The 25,472-nt window shown below is 35.2% G+C and overlaps 3 protein-coding genes across 3 annotated transcripts; 2 read left to right on the plus strand and 1 right to left on the minus strand.

Annotated features, from left to right (window-relative positions):
* On the minus strand, positions 1,022-6,795 carry LOC109715614 (synaptotagmin-2-like). The gene is made up of 12 exons (XM_020240721.1): positions 6,272-6,795; positions 4,910-5,008; positions 4,748-4,798; positions 4,520-4,643; positions 4,132-4,250; positions 3,918-4,019; positions 3,750-3,824; positions 2,837-2,913; positions 2,476-2,722; positions 2,026-2,379; positions 1,805-1,933; positions 1,022-1,418 (listed from the first exon to the last, which is right to left on the minus strand). The coding sequence occupies exons 1-12, from the start codon at positions 6,380-6,382 to the stop codon at positions 1,290-1,292; spliced, it is 1,617 nt and encodes a 538-aa protein (XP_020096310.1). The 5' UTR covers positions 6,383-6,795; the 3' UTR covers positions 1,022-1,289.
* On the plus strand, positions 11,402-16,031 carry LOC109714795 (receptor homology region, transmembrane domain- and RING domain-containing protein 1-like). The gene is made up of 5 exons (XM_020239501.1): positions 11,402-11,426; positions 12,708-12,797; positions 13,928-14,161; positions 14,475-14,870; positions 15,352-16,031. Exons 1-5 carry the CDS (start codon positions 11,402-11,404, stop codon positions 15,438-15,440), a joined length of 834 nt encoding a protein of 277 aa, XP_020095090.1. The 3' UTR covers positions 15,441-16,031.
* LOC109714796 (pentatricopeptide repeat-containing protein At2g21090-like) lies at positions 17,084-18,718 on the plus strand. The gene is made up of 2 exons (XM_020239503.1): positions 17,084-17,332; positions 17,648-18,718. The coding sequence occupies exons 1-2, from the start codon at positions 17,084-17,086 to the stop codon at positions 18,716-18,718; spliced, it is 1,320 nt and encodes a 439-aa protein (XP_020095092.1).

The following is a 25,472-nucleotide window of genomic DNA, read 5'->3' on the forward strand; positions in this document are numbered from 1 at the left end:
TATAAGTTGGCCATCATTTGTCTATGATTCATATAGTCTCAAAATTAATAATTTTTAATTTTAATGACCAATATAAAGTAGATTTGAGATCATCTGTTTACTAGATAAATACTGTCAAAAAATTAAAAAAATTTGATTTCTAAAATGTTCAAATAGCCTAAATTATATTTAACGATACCATTCGAATGTTTCACGTCCAAAAACTACATGAAAGTTAATGGTCATGTTCACTTCTGGAAGTATTCTAGAGTTAATAATATTGTGTCACCTATGATTATACATTGATTCTTTTTCACACTTTAATTAGCCATACTTTAGGAATACTAGAAGAAGCCATATATTAAAGGGAAAACTTCAAAAACCCCCCTATGGTTTCGCACGTTTTCATTTTAGTACCCTATGGTTTAAAGTGTATCAAGTTAGTACCATGTGGTTTCGCACTTTCTCACTTTAGTACCCTGAGATTTCAAGTGTATCAAGTTAGTACTCTGTGATTTTATTTTTGTATCAAGTTAGTACCCTATGGTTTTATTTTTCTCTGAGTGAAATATTAAACCCCAGGATACTAAAGTGAGAAAGTGCGAAACCACAGGGTACTAACTTGGATACAGTTTAAACCATAAGGTACTAAAGTGAGAACGTGCGAAACCACAGGGTACTAACTTGATACACTTTAAACCACAGGGTATTAAAGTGAGAAAAAATGAGACCACAAGGGGGTTTTTGAAGTTTTCCCTATATTAAAATCACTTCTAGGCTTCTTGCTACAATAGAATCAAGCATCAATTGCAGCTTCCTGACTTGGGCCTCAGAAATCCCACTTCCACTTTTTTGTGATGCAGCAATAGCTTTAAATTTGTCTATTTCCAAATCTGTAATAAAAATTACTGCAGCAAAAATCAGAAGCAAAAGTGATGTCATATTGCTACTACTATAGTTTGTATTGCTGTTGCAAAAATAAACTTCCCAAAAACCATTATATCTGCACATTAATTTTAGATGGGGCATCACTACAAGCTGGTTGAAAATTAATACTCTGCAATTTATGACAACCAAGTGAAATTAAGAGCACTAGTCAAAAGATCCTTCCATACATGCATTATAATGCTGAGAACAAGAGCACAAAAAAATGATTGGAGAGAGAAAGAAACCTTCTAGTCAGATATACATAAGAATACAACTTACAAATTATTGCAGAGGCAGTGCATGACAAGCGAGAAAACAGCAAGAAAACTATTCATTTTATTAAAGAGGAAAGAAGCTTGAGTTGTTCATCTAGTACTACTCACTTAAGAGGTTCTCCACTGCAACTCGATTTGAATCCGCCCGTTTTTGGAGTCGATCAGATGGTATTTCTCGTTGATTCGCTTGTTGCTGACGACGTCTGCGAGGCTGATGACTACATAACCCAGAGTTTCCTTCAACAGGCCAAAAAAGTACACTCAGATTAGTGTTGAGGTATTGCATTTACCGGGGAAGCTCGAGTTCAAATTAGTGTCAGGGTATTATACTATAATGATCGCTTAGTAAAGTGTATGATGAGTTAATTAGTGGTCGAGAAACATTTTGTTCAAGGTATGAAAAGGAAAGTCGAGTTGTACGGAATTTAAGACTAAGGTAGCACATCTATCCTCATTGATTTTCTCATACAGACCATGCTGAGAAGTTAACAGTAACTACACTGGAAAAAGATATCAGCAGCCTTTGAAAGATCTTGTATACACATATTAAGACATTTTATATCGAAATGTGAAAATGCCCATTAAAAATGGTATAGAAAATAAAAGAAAGATTTTGTAGGTACCTTCGAGTGTATGCCGATACTAGGTGGCCTGCTAAGGACTTCCACATGCATCTTATCATTAGTAGGTGGCTCTTCGCACATGAACTGGAACTCCTCTTCCCAACGTGGATCTCTGTTTTTCTTAATGCACTGCATCGATTAGAGTAAAGAAGTCATGTAATTTAGTAGATATAATCGCAATACACAGGTTTGGTACGTATAGGAATGACGACGATACATACCTTAGTCTTTCTCTCCTCTCCTCTGAAAAGGATTCTCACATACGGATTCGTATGATGCTTTCCTTCGAGATCTTGAGCTTCATGAACAGCAACTACAAGCAAACCACCACCAGCTGGTGTACCCTCAGGAGCCTTTTCGATTACGTCAGTACCATCACTAGTATCAATTTCGCTATCACCTTCCTTGAACGGCTTGAATGTGAGTTCTACGACTAATTGTCCGCGCGACTTGTCATTCTGTGGATCATTAGGATCCAGAGTTTTGAGCAAGTCGAGCGTAAAAGATCTCGTCTCATCAGGAGTTAGATCTTTTAATGGAACAACATTCATGCCCATTTTATCATGCTTCCCAACCTGCGGTTAAGAACGCATGTTTATATGAAATTGTACGAGAACCAAATGAAAATGTTTATGTACATAATCGGGTTGAGATGAGAAAGTCCGTATAACCTGTTCCCAGTCAAAAACATCGAATTCCACAACTTGAGATTCCGGGTCTTTCACTACCAACTTGAACTCTTCGTTCCACTCGGGATTAAGATTGTTGCGCTTTACAGTCGTCTTCTTTGACGGAAGCTTATCATCGGTTAGCTTCAATTTGACATACGGATCAGCTTTACCCATAAGATCTTTCTTTTTCAGCTTACATCCTCGGACAACATTGACATGTAGAATACCCACGGGCTTCTTCAGGGCTCTAGAAGTTCCATGCAGTATATTGTGTGATCAATTGCTACACTCAATGTAATGATGTTTCCAAAAAAACAAGAAAGAAAAAACGAAAAGAGAGAGAGAGAGAACATGACATTACTTTGTTGGATCCATAATTGGCACTTCTAGGACCTTAGGCCAGAGATACATATTTGCTACCTGTTTCTTGATAGTCTCCTGAAAAAAAAACACACATATTAGAGAGAGAGAGAGAGAGAGAGAGAGAGAGAGAGAGAGCGCTACAGCATAAGGCAAATATAATTTTCTAAGAGAGTAATAGGTGTGCACATCTTTGTCTTATAGGAGATACATCGCTGACTAATAAAAAATCCAAAGAATTTGCATATGGTTTACAAGATGCCATCATTGGCGAAAAGCACCGTGAATCTGCAGCAGTGTTTCCAACAGCTAATTTCGACCAAAACAAAGTGAATAATAGAAACTACCAATTCTGAAAAGCAATTTCATCCATAGGATTTTAAATCCTAAATAAATGTTTGTCAGTTGTTTCCATCTACTTTAACGATTATAATCTAATGATCCTTATAGACTTCTCAAAGGAGTGCACAATCTCAATTGTTAGTTGCAAGAAGCTGTATCATGCAAAATTGCAGAAGAAATGCGAAGAAAACATCTTTATTTCAGTTGTATAACAAGTTGCGAGCAAAGTATATTCTTCAAGTAGTGTTAACTACTAATTTGCTAAAAATATATACTAGGCAGTAATAGGTGCGCACATCTCTGTTTCCTGTTCTAAATGTGGATTACCTGATCCACAATTTGAATCTCATTTTTCTGATGCGTCAGGACTCTGACGAAGTTCAATTAACAAAGGTACTATCAGGTCAATTGAAATCAGTTTTCCAATTGCACGAGTAAATAATGACAAGCTTTCACTAGAATATTAAGGAATTTGTATGTTTTCTACTTTGTATTCTCACAGGATCATCCCAAAGTCCATGCAAATAAATAAATAAATAAATAAATTCGACTGAGGAAAATGAAAAGAGAACCTGAACAAATCTGTAGAGTCCAGGAATCGACATGACATCTGCTCCCAGAAGTTTTAGACCAAAGTCAACATGCGGCTGCAGAAGCAAAGCCAATTGCCGCAGATTAAAATGCTAACAAAGCACTTTAGTCGGGAGTAGAAGAAATGAGTTTTCCTCATTTATACTTACCTTTTCCATGAGAGATACAAAGATATTAGCAAAACAAGGAAAGCTAGGAACCAACGGCTTCAATGTAATGCGCGGTACAGCAAAGACTTGCAAATCTACCACCTAAAAATCATCAATTTGAAACAATATCAACTCCAACTTACATTTTAAAATTTTTGAAAGGCTATTTGGCGACTCATTCTTCATGACTCATGTAATTCATGAAAAGTCAAACCTGTGCTGTTGCTTTCAACCCAAATGCCTTGACAGCAACAGTTATGTTAGGATTTCCCGCCCATTTGATCGACGGTTCCATGATAAGCTCCTTCTCCTCTGTGATGTAAACCTTCATTCCTGGCCAAAAAAAAAAAAAAGATGAAAAATCAAATCCTGCTAAAGCTAATGACGATTAAACCATAAATCATAAGCTCCAAAATAAAATGCAACATGCAAAGCAGAGAACAACCAACAAAATCATGCACTTAATACGTTCTGGTGTCTCCATAAGAGAGTGAATTTAATATTTTTCTATGGAACAACAATATTTCAGCACGAGAAGAGTCCATTTTGCACACAATTTTATTGACAACAATATAGTTGAAATATGCAATGTTAAAACTAACCTTGAAATGTTGGTGGCAAAGAACCTAATGTTAAGGTCTCAAATTCAACTGATTCAATTTTGTATTTCACAGTGTTCTCAGCAATAATCGGCTTAGCAATTTCCTTTGCAGTTCTGCAGATTGCCTGCAAAAGTGCATGGATAAGTAGTGGAACAAAAAAGAAAAAAAGGATTTATATTCACTTGCAAAATTTATGTAAAAACACACTAAAGTTTTCCACATACGGACCTTATCAAGATAAGGCCACATCTGTTCAATAAACTTGTTCAGCCAGTCAATCTTCAGTAAAAGTGAGCATGGAGTTAGTTGCACGAATCACAAGAATAGTTACTCAATTTACCACGATAATGCAATATTGCTCGACTTCTTGAGCAATAAGCATATACGTACTCTATCAACGTCCGGATTTTTCACCCAATAAGGTATTTCAGGAAGCATACGCTGCAAAGATTTCTCATCTAGTTCAACAAGTGGCCTAACAACGGGATCCTGTCAAATCATTATAAATACAAAAGGTTCGTAAGAATCATACAATCTACCAAAAATACTTCAAGAACTGTTACAAAAATGTTGTTAACTCAACTAATCAAGTCAAGTAATTAGCCAGGATATCATGCGATGGATGAAATCACGCACATATTATGAAGAACAGCACATATTAACCATTGAATTCACTGTCTACAACATAATGCGCAACTTATAAGCAAATCAAAATCTGTGACAAGCACAGTAATCACATTAAGCAGGCTTTTCTTTTTCAATGTGCTCGTCCATTAATCAACAATTGATTCTTATTTCCTCTTGCTTATTATAAGACTAAATGGTTACAATTTAGACAAGCATCCCAAACTATTTCCCAAACTATGCTAATGGTGAGGTCTAGGTCGAGATGTATTTTGCCTTGTTTTGTCACAAAGTTTTCTTAATATTATCAAACCTAATACGCTGTAACTCTAACAGAAGAGCAAAGTATATCTGCAAGCAATGGTTATCAAAAGTGTCTATTATTTTTCTCTACATGGCTTTTAAAGAAAAAAAAAAAAAAAAAAAAAAAAAAAAAACTATATGGCTTTAAAAAGGGTTATTATTACATCTTTCTTATTTTCGCAATAATCTATCAGGCTACAAGTAGAGACCAAAGAAGTGTTTATAACAATTTAATAGGCACTCATAGTATTGCTTAAAAATACATCAAACTGTGTCTTACTCAACAAAGCGAAAGATTAGTTAGATACTTTCTGTTAGATATAAGAAAAATTAAACAGGCTGGTCGTGAAATTTGTGTGCAAAATTCTCCAACTGAAGAAACAGTTATTGATTTTTAAAAGTTACAACAAATTTTTAAACAATTTGATCAATAACCTTTTTCTTTGTGAACTATGTAATATTAGTTTGTGAAGAGAATTGTGCTTCATTGAACAACAACATAAACTTTTGCATCATTTAAACAAATATATCACTTAATCGCGATCACTGCATCCAATTACGCAAATTATTTTGCGACATAACAACAAATTTATGAACAATTGTGATCTGCTTGAAAGATAAATTTTACTTAAACATTACATATCAGAAGGAAAAGTTATCATTATATTCTCTTGCATTTGGCATTACAAAACCACAATTAACCAAAAAAAGGGGCAAAAACCAAATTTTTTTTTTAAAAAAAACAAGAACAGAAACCAAAATTTCTTTTAATTTCAGAATCAAACAGAACAAGATATTAGCCAAGAAAAATGGGAAAAATGTTACCTTTACATCAGTGGGTTGGAAGTAGATGAAGAGGTAATAACCCACAACAATCCCCAGAGAAACCCCAATGCCGAATCCAAAGAAACCCAATAAAGTGCTAAAAAAACCCATCTTTAATCCCTCTCTATATCACCCAAATCTCCCACCACCCACCCCCCAAAAAAAAACCCAAAAATCCCTGTAAAACAAATTAAAAAAGAGGAAAAAAAAAAGGATTTTTTTACAAAATTAAGAAAGAAAGAAACGGTTGGGGAAAGGGAAAGGAGGGGTTTTGGAAATAAGTAAATGCGAACCAGTGAGCATTAATGTGTGCGAAGGAGGCTTTTTTGGGGCGTTTCCCACAAGAGGAATTAATGAAGGGGTAGCAATAATAATAATAATAATAATAAAATGAAAAATAATAAATGATAATAATAATAATAATAATCATAATAAAGAGAGGGGATGGGGAGAGACCCCATTTGAGTATAATTGTGAGTGTCGGTAATGTTGTAAGAAGAGAGAGAAAGAGAAGGAAAGAGGGAGAGAGAGAGAGAGAGAGAGTGTGTGTGTGTGTGTGTGTGTGTGTGTGTGTGGTGATAGTTACTCTTGCAAATATCAACCACCCCAGCTTATTATTTCCAAGTTTTTTTATATGATTTTAAATTAAATTAAACTACCAAATTTGGTAACTAACTTAATGTGCCTTTTAATTATTTTACAGTAACTATCTTTCCATTTTTAATATTTCCTCCTCAATCTTTAATTATAGTTAAATAACAAAATAAGATTTTTTAAGTATAAAAGTAAAATTTCTAATTTAGAGCTTGAGATAACAATCATTAACTTAGTCCAATAATAATAATAATAATTATTATTATTAAGGTGAGATTTTTGGGATCTGCAATAATTGGACCTAAAATATCAAGAGTAAAATAAGGTGAAAATGAAAGGGGATAAGAGGAAACATGTGAGCACTTTGATTGGTTTGAAAGGGTCCTCTCTAGCAACTTGTTTGTCATTATTATTAACAGCTCAATAACTATATTATAGGATCCCATAGGGGAAGGGATTTTGAAAGCCTCCCCATTACCACAAATCATCTGGAGAGAGACTCGTTCTATGTTGTGGCACTATAGTCTTTGTCCCACCCAATAGGTTGCTGCCCGTAGGGATGTCAACGGGTCGGATCGAGTGTGACTTTTTCGAAATTCGAATCCAAACTCGAATTCAAATCCAATTATAAATTCAAAATTCAAATTCAAAAAATATGCATGGTGATAAAATAACTGGAATAAAGTTATGCTGAACAATTGGTATCCATCATTACTATCTGGTATAATTGGTTGGTATCTGTTAACTATAAAAATATTTAAACATCGTTCTCTAACAGCTTAAGCTTTTAGAGTACAGCAGTTGTCTCGCAGGAAGTCCTGAGTTCGAGTCACGCCAGGCTCCTAGCATAATTAATTTCCTCCCATTTAATTCAAGTCCACGTCATGGGCCTTGCAAAAAGTCTTGAGCCCAGCCGTGAGGGGGAGTGTTTTTTTCTCTCTTTTTTTTTTTGAGAGAAATAGGTAGCACGCTACACGCTTCGTTTATTTAATTTAGAAATAAATTTAGCTGGAAATGTGAATCAACTAGGATTCGAATTTCAGTTAAATATAAAAATGTTTAAACATCATTCTCTAACAGCTTAAAATTTTAGACTACAACGGTTGTTTCACTGTATCTCAATCGCCAACCATGAGGTAAGGAGTTGATTTTTTTGCATATGCCTTTGTCAAGGTAAAGATTTAGCCTTAGTGGCAAGGTGCAAATTATGGAATTACAAAATATTGCATTTTATTATTTTGTAATCCATAAAAGTGGGATAAGCATGTTTCAAATCCATTGACTTTTTATTAAACAAGTAACTGTGAAACGATAGTTTTCGCGAAATCTTCCGTTGAACTAAATATCATTTTTAGCTAAACATCAGTTACAAGAAAATAGGCAAATTTACCTTCTTTCTTTAGTGCTTTAAGGTGATTATTTGAAATCTCTCTTGCTGGGAAAAATTCATTTATTTTTGGCCTCAAATGGTGTCAACTCCCTTGGATTAGATATATAGGAGAGTTTAAAAAGTTAAGTGTTCATCGGCACGGACTCTATCTATCATGCTAATAATATATCAGTACGATTTGCTCCAATGATACAATTCAAAATCATCTTTTCTTAAAATTAGTAAGTTATTTTTTCAATCAAATTTAAAAAATTTGATAAGACTAAACAATTAGAATATTTTACTGCTAAATAAAATAAATATTTTATTTCATTATACGTCGACATATATGCGTTTTTTTTTTTTTTTTCGTAATGGGCATATATTGGCGTAACATAACATGCACTATATCGTATTGTGCCAGTAAATTTTCAATACGATTTCATGCCTCGTCATTCAGATTCTTTGGAGGGATCTCATTCCATTTAAAGCATTGAGTATGGGATATTTAGATTTCTCCACATGGCTATCACCATCAACATTACTGATCCTGATAGCAACCATTGTCCATTGAAGGGAATTCCAGAACCCTTGTTATCGCAATTTCAAAATTTACAGATGATGGAGAGGACCACCCAACTAATTATTATTATTATTATTATTATTGAGAGAGAAAATTAGGAAGTTAACTGCTTCATTCACTTTTTTCTTAAAAACAAATTAAGCTAGAAATTTAAAAATATAAACTAACTAAGCTTCAAACTTAAAACCTCATGCACCTACCATCAAATCTATTTTTTTGGAGAGATAGATAGCACGCTACCCGCTTCGTTTATTTCATTTAAAAATAAACTTAGCCGGAAACGTGAATCAACTATGATTCGAACTTAGGTCTCGGGTACCAATCACCAAGCCCTTCGCCACTTGCTCTAGGAACAGTCGGTACCAACCATCAAATCTTAAAAATGTAAAACAACTGAGTTTGGAATGTGTTAATATAGCATTTTGATGTGTGGTCAAAGTGGCATCTGTTTCTTTCTTCTGCACTCAATGAAAAGCAGGTAACACTCATAGCATTGAGCCATTGACAGATAGCCCAAGAGCCTGAAATTAGCTGAATGTCACATTCTTCTTAATTTCCCAGTTATTTTTTTCAGCAATGACAATGCAGAAGAAGAGTAGAAGAGAAGAGTTTGTCTCCTATTCTAAGTTGCATAGAGTAATCTGTTGTCGCAATACATAGCTATACTTATTTATACATACGGTCTTTTGCTGTCACTTAGGGCTCGTTTGTTTCACCAAAGGTGAAGTTCAGAGTAAAGTGGACTTTCGGATAACTAAACTTTAGGTAAAAATAACGTTTCTCTTGTTTATGTAGTTGTGGAATTAAATTTTTTTTAATTCTATTGTTTATTTGACAGAAAATAAATGACATAAAAGTGGGCACGGGAGAGATGGATTACTATGTTTTTACTTTTTTGTTTTCGTTTTTCACTTTAGCAAGGAGTGAGCCAAATACAATTACGCTATTTTGGGGAGTTTGAGATTCGACCAAAAGAACCAAACTACGAAAATAAATATTTACAGTCAAAATATTATGGATATAGTCCCCAGACAAAATTATTAGGGGATTGTTCAGATGGGCACCACATGGCGAGTGGCGCCCATCCCAATTACCATCCAGTAAAATTTTTTTTTAATTTAATTTTAATCTAATAAAAATAATATTTTTATTGAACGATTGGAATGGACGCCACTCATCATGTGGTGCCCATTTGGATGATTCTAAATAATTTTGTTTGGAGACTATGTCCATAAAATTTTTTTTTTGACGGTGAAACGGACAAAACCATATCTTCACGTGTGTTCTTACTATTACAGTCGAGACTTATGAACCTCACATGCATGCCTGCAGCAATGCTGTTAATATTTCATCCGCATAAAATGCAGACACCACATAAAATGCTCACAGGACACTTGTAAAGTACTTGGACACTTGTAAAGTACTTGTGACATAAAATGCTCACAAGATGCTTGTGAGGGTGTGTTTGGGAGTGGCTTCTTTGTTCTAGAAAATGGCAACATATTATCACCTCGTTCATTTTTTCAATAAGGGAAAATTTTAAATACCCCCTATGGTTTTACTTTTTCTCACTTTTATACTATATAGTTTAAAGTTTATCAAGTTAGTACCATGTGGTTTTGCACTTTTTTACTTTAGTATCCTGTGGTTTAAAGTGTATCAAGTTAGTACCCTGTGGTTTCGCACTTTCTCACTTAAGTACCATGTGGTTTCGCACTTTCTCACTTTAGTACCCTGTGGTTTAAAAACTATAGGGTATTAACTTGATATAAAAATAAAATCACAGGGTACTAACTTGATACAAAAATAAAATCACAGAGTACTAACTTGATACACTTTAAACCACAGGGTACTAAAGTGAGAAAGTGAGAAACCACAGGGTACTAACTTGATACACTTTAAACCACAGGGTACTAAAATAAAAAAGTACAAAACCACAGGAGTTTTTTTTGAAGTTTTCTCTTATTTTTTTACCACTTACATTAAAGAGAGTAGATAAGTGTGTTTGAAAGTTTGGCGCATTTATATAAAACTAGTCTAGCAATCCGCGCGATATAACGGATAAAAATTATAATAAAAATTTATAAATTAAAAATAAAAAAATAAAAATAAAAATATGATTGGTTAATAATATAAAAAATATATTAGATTAAATTAGAATGAGAATAGAACTCAGAGGAGAACCAAAAAAGAAAATGAAAAGAAAACTATAGGAAAATAAAAATTGTTGCATAGATAGGAATTTTAAAAAAAAATTAATGCAAGAATAAAAAAGGAAGAAAAAAAATTCTGGAGGTGATTTCGTTGAGGTTGGTTTTGTTATTCGATGAATTATAACGGATTTCGATTTCTTCTTTTTTACATCAAAATCAAATTAAAAAAAGTAATTAAAATAAAATAAAATTAGTAAAGAAATAAATAGAGGGAAAAAAATATTTTTAAAATTCATTGAAATATAAAATCTCACCTGAAAGAAGGCTTTAGATTCATAACTCAAAATCAAATCAAAATTGTAAAAATTAGTATTTAGAAATAATTAATAATAATTTGGAACCTATAAATATTATTTTAATTCTCAAAGATAATGTATCGAATAGCTGGCGTGCATGGTAAGCAATCATGATGTCGCAATATCCAAACAAATGATATCCTTGCAGACCTCTTCCTAAATCCAAAAAAAGAATCTCATATTAGAAGAATTTGATTAAAAAGCAAAAAAAATCGTAGGAAGATAAAGAGAAAATTTTAGAATGTCGATGATGAAATAGTCGAATTAGACTTCAAAGGCGACAAAGGAGGGAGGTTTGAAAGGAGATAACATAGGGGGTCGTAGTGAAACTTCTTGGCATAGCAGCGAATGCTCTAGCAATCTGTACCACATCCACAAAAAATTACATCATCACCAACTCCTCCGTTAATGGGGAGAGAGAGTGTGAGGATGATGAAGAAGATGAAAACGAAGATTTAAGATAGAAATCTACACTATAATGCTATGAAGTTTGGAAAAATATAAGTCTATGTAGAAATCTACACTTTTAAATTTAGAATGTATATTTTGAAAAAGTATGAAGGTTTTGAAAAAATATGAAGAGTACGGAGATGAGAGAGTGTACGTTTTGAAAAGCATGAAGTGTGGAGAGATGAGAATGTGTACATTTTGAAAAGTATAAAAGATGGGGAGATGAGATAGTGTATGTTTTAGAAAAATATGAAGGAAGGTGAAGTGTTATACGTTTTGGAAAAAGATGAGAATATGTCGAGGGAGGCAAAGGGGTATACCTTTTTGGAAGAGACGAGGGGAGTGTACGATGAGGGGGATGGAATGGTGGAGCCCACAACCCAAACAACTTAAGTGAAGAAAATATCGTTACGTGGCATATTTTATTGGAGATTAATATAATAGTAGATGGAAAGATGGAGCTCACAACCCAAACAACTCAAGTGAAGAAAATATCTTCACGTGGCATATTTTATTAGGGATTAATATAACAGTACAGATAGATAGTATAGATTACTGAGTTACATCCTAAATTTATGTTTTGATCTTTTTTATTAAGTTATGTAGTTTTTTATAATAACATAACTAAATATTCATAAAATTATATTATAATTTGTTTATATTTTAAAATAAAATAAATTATTTTTAGCCTAATAAATTATGGCCATCAACACATTATTATTATTATTATTATTATAAAAAATTAAAATCAAACTACTATTAAGAGTGTTTAGGTACAAAGCATAAACTATCACTGAACTGCTTAAAACTTTTTAATAAAATATAACAATAATATAATATATAATAAAATAAAATGAAACTCGTAGCCCCCGATCCCGTCCCGAGTGTCGCGGCCCCAAACGAGCAAATCCGATGCCGCTATAAAAACGAGCACCACCCGCGCGCGCCCCCTCCGACGCTCTCGTCCACCTCAAATCCAAGCCCTTCCCCTTCACCTTCCTCGACGCCCCCGCTCGATTTGGTAACGATCTCTTCCTCCTCTTCCTCCTCCTCCTCCTCCACTTGTCACATGCACTGCACATCTCCCTTTGATTGCTCTCGTACACTCTATTTGGGATCGGATTCTATGGATTGGGCATTTGAGGTCGGGATCTGTTGTTTGGGATTAATGTGGCTTGATTTGAATCCTATTGCTTATGTTTATGTTTAATCTTTAGCTATGTGTCTGTTGATGCTGAATCTAGGGGGAATTGGAAATGATTAGTAATTTTGTGAACTCGAGTGGATTTTGGAACAAATGTGATTTGTTTTGGAATCTGTTGTTTATTTTGCTCTTTGATTCTTAGTCTTGTAACTAAAATGGAATTTTTGGATGCTTACGGTTTTCCTATCCTTCAGAAGCTTAAATCAAAGTCAGAATCTCAAATCAGGGTAAATCGGATCTCAATTTGATTCAAATTGTTTCATTTTTCTTTTTCCACAGCAAATCGGTTCTTACATTGTCCGACTTACTTAACATTATTGAAATACATCCAAATTGGACGAAATAGTTAAAATCATGGACCAACGAGCTTCCAAACAAAGGAATCGAGAAAAAAAGTGAAGTAGAAAACCAGCGATTTGTATGGAGCAAAAACAATATTTTCTTTAGGTGCTTCAAATCCTAGAATTTTATAGAGTTAGAATTGTAGTTGTTCTGAATCTGTTGTTTGGACTGGTCAGTTTATGAGGTGTTAATTGGTTCACAAGGATTTTATGGAATTTCTCATAATATGATCAATTCGTCACATTTGAGGTAGGATTTGGTGAGAATTTATAGCCATTATAGTGATACAAGCACTAAATATCCCTTTGATAAACTAGTTATATATTCTTTCTTTAAATAGTTATATTATGATATGACAACTAAACACATTCAAGTGATTCTCTATTTTTTTGGCCCAAATAACAACACGGACTAGAATTTCGGGTAAACTCCAATTTTCCCAAACAAAAAAGGGGAGGATTCTAAATGACTTATACTGATTCTGTTAAGCTGAACTCCTTTTAGTTCTATTTCGATTTGGTTCCGGACATAGTGTAGTCTTGCTTATCTGCAGAAGTGAAGCAATGCCAATGGGATTGATTTCTTTGATTGTGATCCTTTTCCAGCTGTTCCAATTGACAGCTCTGGGATTTGTGGTTCTTTGCATGTTGCCGACCCGATATACGCTTGCTCACCCCTTCAGAATGTCTGGAGTAGCTCCGGGGGAGGAGATGCGGCGAAGTTCGTGCTGATCTCGAGAGGCCTTTGCAGCTTTGAGGAAAAGGTTAGGGTTGCCCAGGAAGGTGGATTCGATGCGGCAATCATCTACGACGATCAAGAGAAGAGCAGCTTGTACTCAAGTAAGTAGATTTGTTTGTATCCTAGTAAATGTAACGGATACTGAGTTCCAAAGAATTGGTGAAATTTTTCAAGCTGTCTTGAAGTGGATTCTTGTTTCTGATAAATGATGATAAAAAAGGGAGGCATTTTTTTTATCAGATGTTTTCTGCCTTTCCCAATTTCAATTCTGGTTATTGAAAGACCTAAGGGCTTGATTAAATGTTCCTGAACTTTTTGTATTGTGAGATTATTAATTCTTCCACTATTTCTACTTCATACATGACTTTTAGTTTCTTTCCACTAACCTAATTTCAAAATCTGTTTTTACCTTAGTGATAGGGAACACTGAGGGTATAAACATACATGCAGTTTTTATTTCAAAGATGGCGGGAGAGACCCTTAAGAAGTTCACAAGGGGTGAAGATGGGGAATGCTGCATAGGCTCTTCAATTGACGAGACAACTGGGACGGTGTTGGTGATTTCTTTTGTTTCTCTTGTTGTCATAATATCTGTTCTTGCGGCTTTTCTCTTTGCTCGGAATTGCCGGCTTCTCCGGCGCGGAGTCCATAGCCAGCCCACTAGCATGAAGAGGCAGGCAGTGGAAGTCCTCCCTTGCTTCACATTCAAAACTGCTTACTTAAATAGCAAACGAAATGCAGAGACATGTGCTATTTGTCTTGAAGACTACCAAGATGGAGAGATGATCAGAGTTCTTCCCTGCGAACATGGTAAATGGATCTACAATTCCATTGTATTTATTTATTTTAATGAAAATTTCATGAATGCATATTAATGAGAAGAATAACCAAATGATTTAGAGTTAGTTCTAAATTTATACTTACGTTCAGAAGTATTAAGTGATGGTTATCTCTTAGGACAATTGATGAGGAATTTCATAGCCTACTTCTGCTCTGTTGCTGAGCATCGTTTACAATATATTGGATAGGATAGAATATTCCATAATCCAACAGAAATGTTCCTTGATGGCCATATCAGAAATTTTACAAAAGTTGGAACATTGGATAGTAGAATTAAAGCTTCTTATATCAAGGTGCATTGGAAAGAAGTTGAGAGACAAGGTATTAAGTGAAAGCTGGTAAAACTCGGATGCCCTATTTCAAAATGTACTACAGTCTACAGTTAAGATAAGGTCTATACATCTTAACCTTTGTTTAACTGATTATGACTGGAGATTTTCTTTTTCTGCAGAATATCACGCAGTATGCGTAGACTCTTGGCTTACAAAATGGGGCACATTCTGCCCTGTGTGCAAGCAGGAAGTAAACTCTGGAGAGTAAGCTATCTGATCTCTTCCAGACCCATCGGAATATTCATCTGAGATTATGGTGAATATTTGAACTACTGAAATGCAACTTCGCTCGTGCGGTTATGCTGTTCTGATTCCTCCAGCAAAATAATGTTTGCCCTATCGGTTTCTCTATCTTTAGAGACCACGGCACTTGTGAAATTCTACCAAAAATTTTCACACATGGAAACTTGGAGATGGACAGAAAACAGTTGTTTTGATCCTCCAAGACAAATCTTTCTGGCCACCCACGGAGAAAAGGAGGAAATCGAGATGCCTTTTCTTCTCGAGGTAATATCTCTCTATTTATTCATGAAGATTCGCTCCAATGTTGCTCCGACTATCAAAGCATCTGTTGCATGTAGAGGATTGTAGACGCGTGATCGATTGCTATGTTTCCTTTGAACCCCTAATGTGATTTTACTGTGATGATAGCTTCTGTATATACTATTGAATCCTAAAGGAGTATTTTGCCTTCATTCTGAACAATCGAGCCGTTCTACGTTGTACGTATAATTTAATGCAGTTGAACTAATCTGGGAATTGATGGCCATGCTTTTGATATGAAGAGTCATTTTCTTCATTATTTTTCCCCCCTTTTTCTTTTCTCTTTTTCTTTTTTTTGAAGATGATATTTTTCTTCAGAGATCTTCTGGTAACTATACAATGTCGAGGCCACTTCTGATTTATGTAATGCAGCAGGTTTAAATTCAGAGTTTTGTTACTGCTCCCCACACTTTAATAATCGTGCCCAGCTGCGTCTTGTGTATAATCTAATAATGTTTAGAATAAAAAATTTTTATGTATTTTTGTAATTTGAGTTAGTGTACTTTAGTCAAAAAATTTGTTAAATTTAATGGCTAAATTAGTGATTAATGGCTATTTAGATCAGTTTTATTTTGCTGTAAAGTGGTTAAAAAATTGCTGCAACATTAGCCGAGAAAAAACCAAAGTGAATTGGGAAATAGAGGGAAATTACAAAACAAGGAGCATGGAAGCAATTAACAAGGTTGGGCCACTAAATTACAATGAAACTAGATATAATTTTAGCTAAATGCGTTGATGGAGATTACGTGGGGCTAAGAAAACTTTCGATCCACTCCCAAACCACGCAGAAATCTAGAATTCACCGGTTATATTGCTGATGTTGCGTCACCAACCAATTAAAAAAATATTTTTATTGTACTTTTTATAATAAAGGATGTGGTGTGACTGATAGATAGTAAAATCTCTTTCAAACCATAGTGAGATATTGGTGAGCTTTTTGCCGTTATCATAGGAATCTACAAATTTTTTTCCTTCTGTTTTTCTCAATAGAATTTCAGAGGACATCACAAACTGGATGGATTAGAAAATTTAAGCTACATCTAACAAAAGCTATTAAATTTGACAAAATTAACAATAAATTTGATGAGGATTTTAATTTATTTGATTAACAAAAATCTTTTTGAGGGTTTAATAGTTTAATTCAGAATTTCCTACAGTTGAGGGGGGGGAGCACCTATTCGACTCTTCGGTAGTAATCCCGTAGTCCGAGTCCACCAAACCCACTGTGGACCCGTGCACCCCAAATGCCCTCTCTCTCTCCCTCTTCCCCTTCCACCCCTCCCTCTCCTCCTCCTCCTCCTCCTCCCAATGTCCAAACCCAATCTCAAGCCCACCTCAAATCCCACCCTCCAAAACCCTAACCCTAATCCCTCTTCTTCGTCTTCGTCGATCGTGCCTCCTCGCCGCGATCAGCCACACGTCTCTCGGGCGCCCGACCTCGCCGTTCCCCTCCTCCCCCTCCTCTCCCTCGCTCGGCCTCCGCCCACCTTCCCCTCCTCTCCTCCCTCCTCCACCAACCTCCTCCACTTCCCCATCGCCGCCCCTCCTCCGCCCCCTGCCTCTCCTCCTCTCCTCCGCCTCTCCTCGCTCCTCCCTCGCTCCTCCTCCCCACGCCTCTCCCCTCTCCTCCTCTCCCTCCTCCTCCTCCTCCGCCGCCCCTCCGCCGCCCTCTCCCTCCTCCTCCGCATGCCCCGCCCCGACCCCGCCTCCTCCGCCTCCGTCCTCCTCGCCCTCGCCCGCTCCACCGCGCCCCACCGCGCCCTCCCCCTCTACGCCCACCTCCGCCTCCTCCGCCGCAGCACCGGCCCCGCCGCCGCCTCCGCCCTCCTCGTCGCGTGCGCGCGCCTCGCCGACCCCGCGCTCGCCCCGCAGGCCCACGCCCACGTCCTCGCCCTCGGCTTCGCCCCCAGCGTCGTCGTCTCCGGCGCCCTCCTCACCGCCTACGCCAAATGCCGCCTCTTGGGCCACGCCCGCAAGGTGTTCGACGAAATGCCCGTGAGGGACGTGCTCGCGTGGACCGCGCTCGTCCACGGCTACTCGACGTCAGGAGACTTGGTCTCCGCGTGCAAGCTGTTCGACCAAATGCCCAGTAGAAACACTATATCGTGGACCGCCCTCATCGGCGGGCTCAACCGAAACGGCGAGCCCTACGAGGCCTTAGACATGTTTAGGAAAATGATGTATCAATGTGTTCGGCCGGATCAGTTCACATTTAGCAGCACTCTATGCGCCTGCGCAGCCACGGCTTCGCTTACGCAAGGAAAGCAGATCCACGGATACGTACTGCGATCAAAATTCAATCCGAATTCCATAGTGCTGAGCTCTCTCGTCGATATGTACTCCAAATGCGGGGATCTTTTGCGAGCCCGATGGGTGTTTGAGCTCACGCATTACAGTAAAAGGGACACCGTACTCTGGAATACAATTATATCTGCTTTGGGCCACCATGGTCACGGAAAAGAAGCGATTAAGCTGTTCGACGAAATGGTTAAGTGTGGTAGAAAGCCTGATGCAAACACTTTTGTCGTCCTCCTCACTTCGTGCAGCCACTCGGGATTGGTCGAAGAAGGGGTGAGATTCTTCGAGTCGATGGCGAAGATCCACGGTGTTGTCCGCCAGGAAGACCACTACGTTTGTTTGGTCGATTTGTTAGGTCGAAACGGCCGGTTCAAAGAGGCGATGGAATGGCTCGCTAAGGAGCCGTGTAGGTCGAGTGCGCGAGCTCGGAATGCATTGCTCGGGGCGTGTAGAGTTCATGGGAATGTGGAGCTGGGGAAGCAAGTAGCCGAGCAACTCATCGAATTGGAGCCAAATAGCTCCGCAAAATATGTGCTCCTTTCAAATATGTATGCTGAGGATGGGAATTGGGAGCATGTGGAGAAGTTGAGGGGCCTCATGGAGGAGAGCCAAGTAAGGAAAGAGAGAGCTTCAAGCTGGATCTAAAGTTTATAATGCGGTCCTTTGGTTCCTTTTGCGCCGTAGGATCTATTTGGCTCTGCTGTAGAATGTGGCGCTACTTACTGAAACGCTCTTTGAGCAACACTACCAACAAAAACGCTATATCGGACTTGTGCTAACAACTTCATTTGCAGCAGAATTAGAAGCCGGAGCTTGGAAGCTCATTTCATCTTTCTGTCACAGTAGAAGCTCTAGAATTTTTTGTCTGCCAAACGCTCTGCTAAAAAAGCTGGAGCTAAACAGCCGAAACCTGAGCAGCGCCAAACGAGCACTCTGAGGAGTTTAGAAGTTCATTCAGAGAGTTTGCACTACTGTTGCTTTGAATCTTCTATTCTTGATGATCCGTCCATCTCTTGAGGAATGTTTTTGATTCACGGACCTGCTAACTGCTTTACCAAATGTACATTAGCTGTTGTATAAACCCTTTGAATTATTGATTGTGTTATAAATTGTGCATGTTGAGATTGAAAAGTAATTTTGGAAAAAGTTCTTTTCTTACTGTCAGATTGTTGGCGCTAAAAGTTAATTCCAAAAGCTCGAGCTATTAGAAATACGCAATCAATTCACTTAAAGCGTATAGATACAGTGCTCACAGGTCTCGATTGTGACTCGGCTCAACCAACCTCACGCCATTTCGAACATGATTCGACTCACCCAGCCTCACGCCATTTCGAACATGACTTGGCTCAACATGATCTCCCGCCACAGGGTAGGATGTTGACCCATTTAAGCCAACAATCTCCCCTCCAGTATCTACACACATTTACAGCATGCGGAAATCGAACCCGTGGCCACTGGTTCTGATACCACTTGTCGGATCGTTAGCGCTAACCATTAATCCCAAAAGCTCAAGCTGTTAGAAATACACAACCAATTCACTTAAATCATACAGATACAGCGCCCACGGGTCTCGATTGTGACTCAGTTCAACTAATCTCATGCCACTTCGAACATGACTCAGCTCATCCAGCCTCATGCCATTTCGAACATGACTCGGTCCAACATGACCTCCCGCCACAGAGCAGGATGCTGGCCCATTGATGCTGGCCCATTTAAGCCAACACTTACAATCTAATTTTATATTCATTTTGTGACAGGTACCCAAATCTTAAAAAGTTTTAAAATTACTAACTTGAAATGTCCAATAACTTTTCGATTTCACGAGAATTTAATGGAAATTATTTGAACTCCAAAAAAGCAAAGAAAGTTAGATTTAAACACGGTACTATATTTTGCAATAAATGAGCTCCTGTATAAAGATCTCTGAACTTAATTAATATTTGGAATTTTCTTTTCCAAATTTTATCAAATTGTTTAGTAGATTCTTCTTTGCAAGCTAAGTTACTAATCGAGCAAAACCATTCTTAATATATATTTTGCATGTGATCCTACGAAATTTTAAAATGCTGTAACAATTTGTTTTTTCTATTCTAACACTTGAAATATAAAACTAAAATAGTATTGATGGTGGACAAAGCATTTTCTGTAACAATCACACCAGTAATAATATATAGTTCATTAAATATTTTTTTGAAAAGAATATGATAAAAATATTTTTTTTATGTGTCATAATGGGATGGGATGGGTAGATCTGTGAGAGCAGTTGGAGAAAGTAATTTTTCTCGGAGTTATTTTTTATTAGAAGAGAATAATTATACATAATTAGAGAAATTTTTTCTATTGACGAAAATAATTTTTTTAGTGAAAATTTCACAGAACATATAGGAATTATGCATCATTTTGTATCGGTTATTCGACTTTTCTTTACTATTCAATCTTTTAATTTATTTGATTTGGATCAGTCAATGATATTTTGACTTTAAAGTTTAAATTAAGAATTTTTATTAAATTTGTAGTTACGAAAATTACATGAAGTATACTAACTAAACATGTAGAGATAAATGACGCATTTAAATTTGAAGTCAAAGTGCCTTGACGGACTAAAATCAAATAAGTTTAAGAGTTTGGTAGCAAAATTAAAATTTAAAAAATTAAAAAGTCAACTCAAAATGATCCGGTAAGTTATATATATTCACTTTTTTTTTTAAATAAAATGTGCTAATACCATAAAAGTTTATACTTATCATCATAACTTTAAATATTTTGTAATTAATTATTTAAAGTTTTGTCGATTTAAAGTGATTACTATACTCAGTGTGTGTGTATATAATATAGACGACTTTTCGTAATGCCAAAACTTGTTTTCGTATGTAAAATGGATAATAATTTTTATCTCATCTAATTTATATAAAGTAAATGCTAAAAATTAATATTTATACTATACTTATATTGTTAGCATGCATCTTTTATCATTTTATAATTATTTGGCTAATGTTAGTCACTTTAAATTATTAAAATATTAATCTAGATGGTCAACTATATAATTTGAGAATTTATGTCAAAATATAAAATTTTGAAGGATTAGATGACCATATGTAAGTATGTGAATTAGGTGGGAATAATTATAATACATTTAATCTTATTTTAAAGCTGTTATTTTAATATAAAATTATTATATAATTTTTATTAGACCATTTACTACCTCACTTCTCACATTGCCCAATATAAGGCGGTGTTTGGAACCTGAAAGTGGGGTGTAAGTGGAGAGGAAGGAAATCGTTTTCGTCCTAAACGGTCATTTTCGTTGTTTGGTTCGCCGTAAAAAAGTTACGGTCGAAACTTGAGTTAACCTCAAATGGCATAATTCGCTGCGCCCCATCGTAGGCCGAAGTCAATTACGGTGAAGAGAGGTAAAAAATAATAATAATAATAATATAATAGATAAAGCTAGTTATATTTAAATATATTTAATTATATTACTAATTATTCTTTTATTCAGTTAATATATCTAAAATATGATAAAAATTGATTAGTTAAATTTTAATATTTTTTTATTTAGTTTGTACATTTAAAATATGAAAAAAAAAATTGATTAATTAAGCATTAAATTTTTTTATTTTATAATTTTACTTTATAACAATAGTTATTGGCAACTAAGAAATATTATTAGATGTTTACAATAGTATACTAAATATAGCTGCAAACTAACTTTTGTAGAATAATAAGATAAATTATCTTATAAATAAAACACATATATATTCTAAGATAATTATCTTGTGAGAATTTTGTTACGAGCCAGAAGTAAACTTTTAATTGCGAATATCTTCTTGATTTACTTAAAAATTTTATAGTATTTGATAGACGAGTGGCAACGTGATCAAGTGATCGTACTGAACTTTCATTCATTTTATTTTATAATAAAATATATGCAATACAACCAAATCACGAACACAGTAAAAAAAACAAACTCCTAATATCATTCACACAAAATTTTGTTATAAAAAAAAAAAAAAAAATTAAATATACTAGTTTCACATCCAATCAGAGGTGAGAGGTACACAGTTTTGTCCTATTTAAAGCTTTGTCTCCTTCTTAAATGATCCCACAATGGTTGGCAAACCCATGAGGTAAATGGTTAAATGCCCACAAAAGTGTCCCATGAATGATTCTTTATAGGAAAAACTTTAAAAACCCTCCTTGTGTTTCAATTTTTTTCACTTTAGTACCATGTGGTTTCTCACATTATCGCTTTAATACCCTGTGGTTTAAAGTGTATCAAGTTAGTACCATATGGTTTTGCACTTTATCACTCTAGTATCATGTGATTTTAATTTTGTATTAAGTTAGTACCCTGTAATTTTTTAAACCGTAGGGTACTAAAGTGATAAAATGTGAAACCACAGGGTACTAGGATGATAAAGTGCAAAACCACAGGGTGCTAACTTAATACACTTTAAACCACATAGTACTAAAATGATAAAGTGAAAAACCACAGGCTACTAACTTCATACACTTTAAACCACAGGGTACTAAAATGAAAAAGTGTAAAACCACGGGAGGAGTTTTTGAAGTTTTCCCTTTTATATTATGTATTATTAATCTTGTTAATTGAACTAAATTTTTTATTTTATTTATGCCAATACATCAATAATAATAGTATTATGTAACAACTGCTCAAAATTTTCATATATAGAATAAAAGTACAAGAACAATTTTTTTTTTGCTTCCACATTATTTATATATATATACATATGAATTTATCATAGTGTGCGCTTTTAATTAAACTTTTAATTTCTTGCATACCTCAAGGGAAATTGATCAAGTAAAAATTCTACATAAAATACTAGTTACAAAATAAAATATCTCCTCCACATCTTGTATTTTCTGTGGTATATTTTTGTATTTTTTTTTTCCTTTTAGCAACACATATCTCTTAATTTCCTCCATTATCTCTATGTTTGGAGTAGTAGCTTCTCCATATAGCTTACCCACATACCATACAGTGATATATATATATATATATATATATATATATATATATATATATATAGAATTAGACCGGAATACTATTAATAGTAAAACGCTATTTTTGCTATCAAATTTTTAACCCTTGGATGAAAAATTGTATGGTTAGGATGATATTAGTCGGTTAGAGTTGAGTGGTCCCCCTAGGGTTGAGTGGTCCCCACTGGGTTATAGTATTTAATCCAATGGTTAGAAATAGTAAAAAGAGTTGATCCAAAGCTAAAAAACTGGTAGCAACAATGAGATTTGCTACTAATAGTAGCCAGTCCAACTATATATATATATATATATATATATATATTGATTAAGGCTACTATGCTAATCGAAGTACGAAACCTTCCGTACTTCCAGCCGTTTTCGATGTTGCTACTTTCGATTGCATCGACTCCGTTAAACTGATCTAGATATTTGAAGTACCTAGAAAATAAATTATGCGATTTTTGGATATTATTACCTAGTGAACGAAGGGTTCAAATCAACGGCTGAAAATAAAAATCTTACAAAACGTAATAATTGACATTAAAATTTATAGATCCAAGATATTGATCTTGTTTTATATAGTATAAAGAATTTTCTATCAAAATTTCACGTGATTTGGATATTTCTACACCGTTAAACTTGCAAACGGCTCACTACGGCCAGTAAAATTATTGATTTTGAGCCCCTTCGATCACTAGGCAAATGATATCGAAAAATTATAAAATTTATTTTTTAGGTATTTCAAATAATCTAGATCAAGTTTAACGAAGCCGATCGACGATTCGAAAGTCGCAACATCGAAAACGAGCTGGAAGCACGGAAGGCTCCGTGCTTCCGATAGCATAGTAGCCTCACACTATATATATATATATATCATAGGCGATTTTGTAATTAATTGGCCCTTTTAACAACTAATTTTTTATTTGAGTATTCTAACTATTTAAGTTACAATTTTATTTAAATTTAATGGCTCAATCAGATACAACCAATAAATTAATCTAACTTTATTTGTCACAAAGTAATAAAACTATCAAAACATTTGATAAAATCCATATTTTTTTTAGCATTTCTTAATTCAAAAAAGGAAGGTTTAGGGAATAGTTCAAGGAGGCTCCATATACTTTTACCTATAAACTACGGAGCTGTATACCAAAATAACCAGATATATATATATATATATATATATATATGATATACATATTGAGATAGAATGCCCCTGCAAATATGTTATTTTTAATTTTTTGGTCATCGGATATCACTAGCTAAGGTTTACTATATGGAGTTAAGCTCGTGTGCTTTTAAAAGCACAGAATATTTTGTGCTTGTGATTTTTTACCGGTCAAATCGTCTCAAAATCTGCAGCATTCTTAATGGTGCATGTTTTCTATAAAATTTTCTTTACTGGTAATGTATGAATATTGAAACAATTCGACAGTTAAATAATTTCAAGCACAAATACTCTCTTGCTTTTAACAGTACAGAAGCTCAACTCAGTGTTCTATAGTGATTCTATTATGAAGTGAAAATCCTACGAGTTGAAAATAGCTACACTTCCAAAAGCACTTGAGCTGGAGTATATGTATTATGCAGTTATGCACAAGCAAAAAGAGAAAGTGGAATGCATGCAAAGTTAGATGCATATATATATATATAGTGAATGTGCTCTCAAAAGGGGTATATATATATATATGTACTAAATCTGCACCAACACTATCCCAATACAACCCCTAGCTCCTCTCCTGTTTCAGGAAAAGGAAAAAACCAAAGGAAGAGACATGGAAGGGAGAACAAGCTAGATATGATCAATACTATATATAAGGAATTAGCAAAAGAAGAGGAGCATACATATATATATATATATATATATATATATATATATATATATATATATATATAGTCCGGCTGGAATACTATCAATAGCACCAAGCACTCGGTAGCTATATATATAGAGTCCGGCTGGAATACTATCAATAGCACCAAGCACTTGGTGCTACCGAGTTTTTTGTTGTTAGATCTACCCCTTTGACCATATCCACCTCTTAGATCATATTATTCCACCAACCATCCATTGAACCCTAGGGACCACTATCATCCTAACTGCACATCCTTTCATCCAAGAGCCTAAAACTTAATAGCACCATTGACTTGGTGCTATTAATAGTACTCTACTCTCTCTCTATATATAGAGTTGAGCTGGAATGCTATCGGTAGCAAACTGGCTCCGTTGCCACCCATTTATTTTCGATGATGAAGCTTCCAAATCGACGATCGGTACCGTTGAACATGATTTATATCACTTGAAGGATCTAGAAATTAAATTTCATGCTTTTCCGATATTATTCTCTTGTCCATCAAGTGGACACAAAAATGAACGGCTGGAAATGAATATCCTAAA

The sequence above is a fragment of the Ananas comosus genome, linkage group 9, assembly GCF_001540865.1.
Source record: "Ananas comosus cultivar F153 linkage group 9, ASM154086v1, whole genome shotgun sequence".
Taxonomy (NCBI): Eukaryota; Viridiplantae; Streptophyta; class Magnoliopsida; order Poales; family Bromeliaceae; genus Ananas; species Ananas comosus.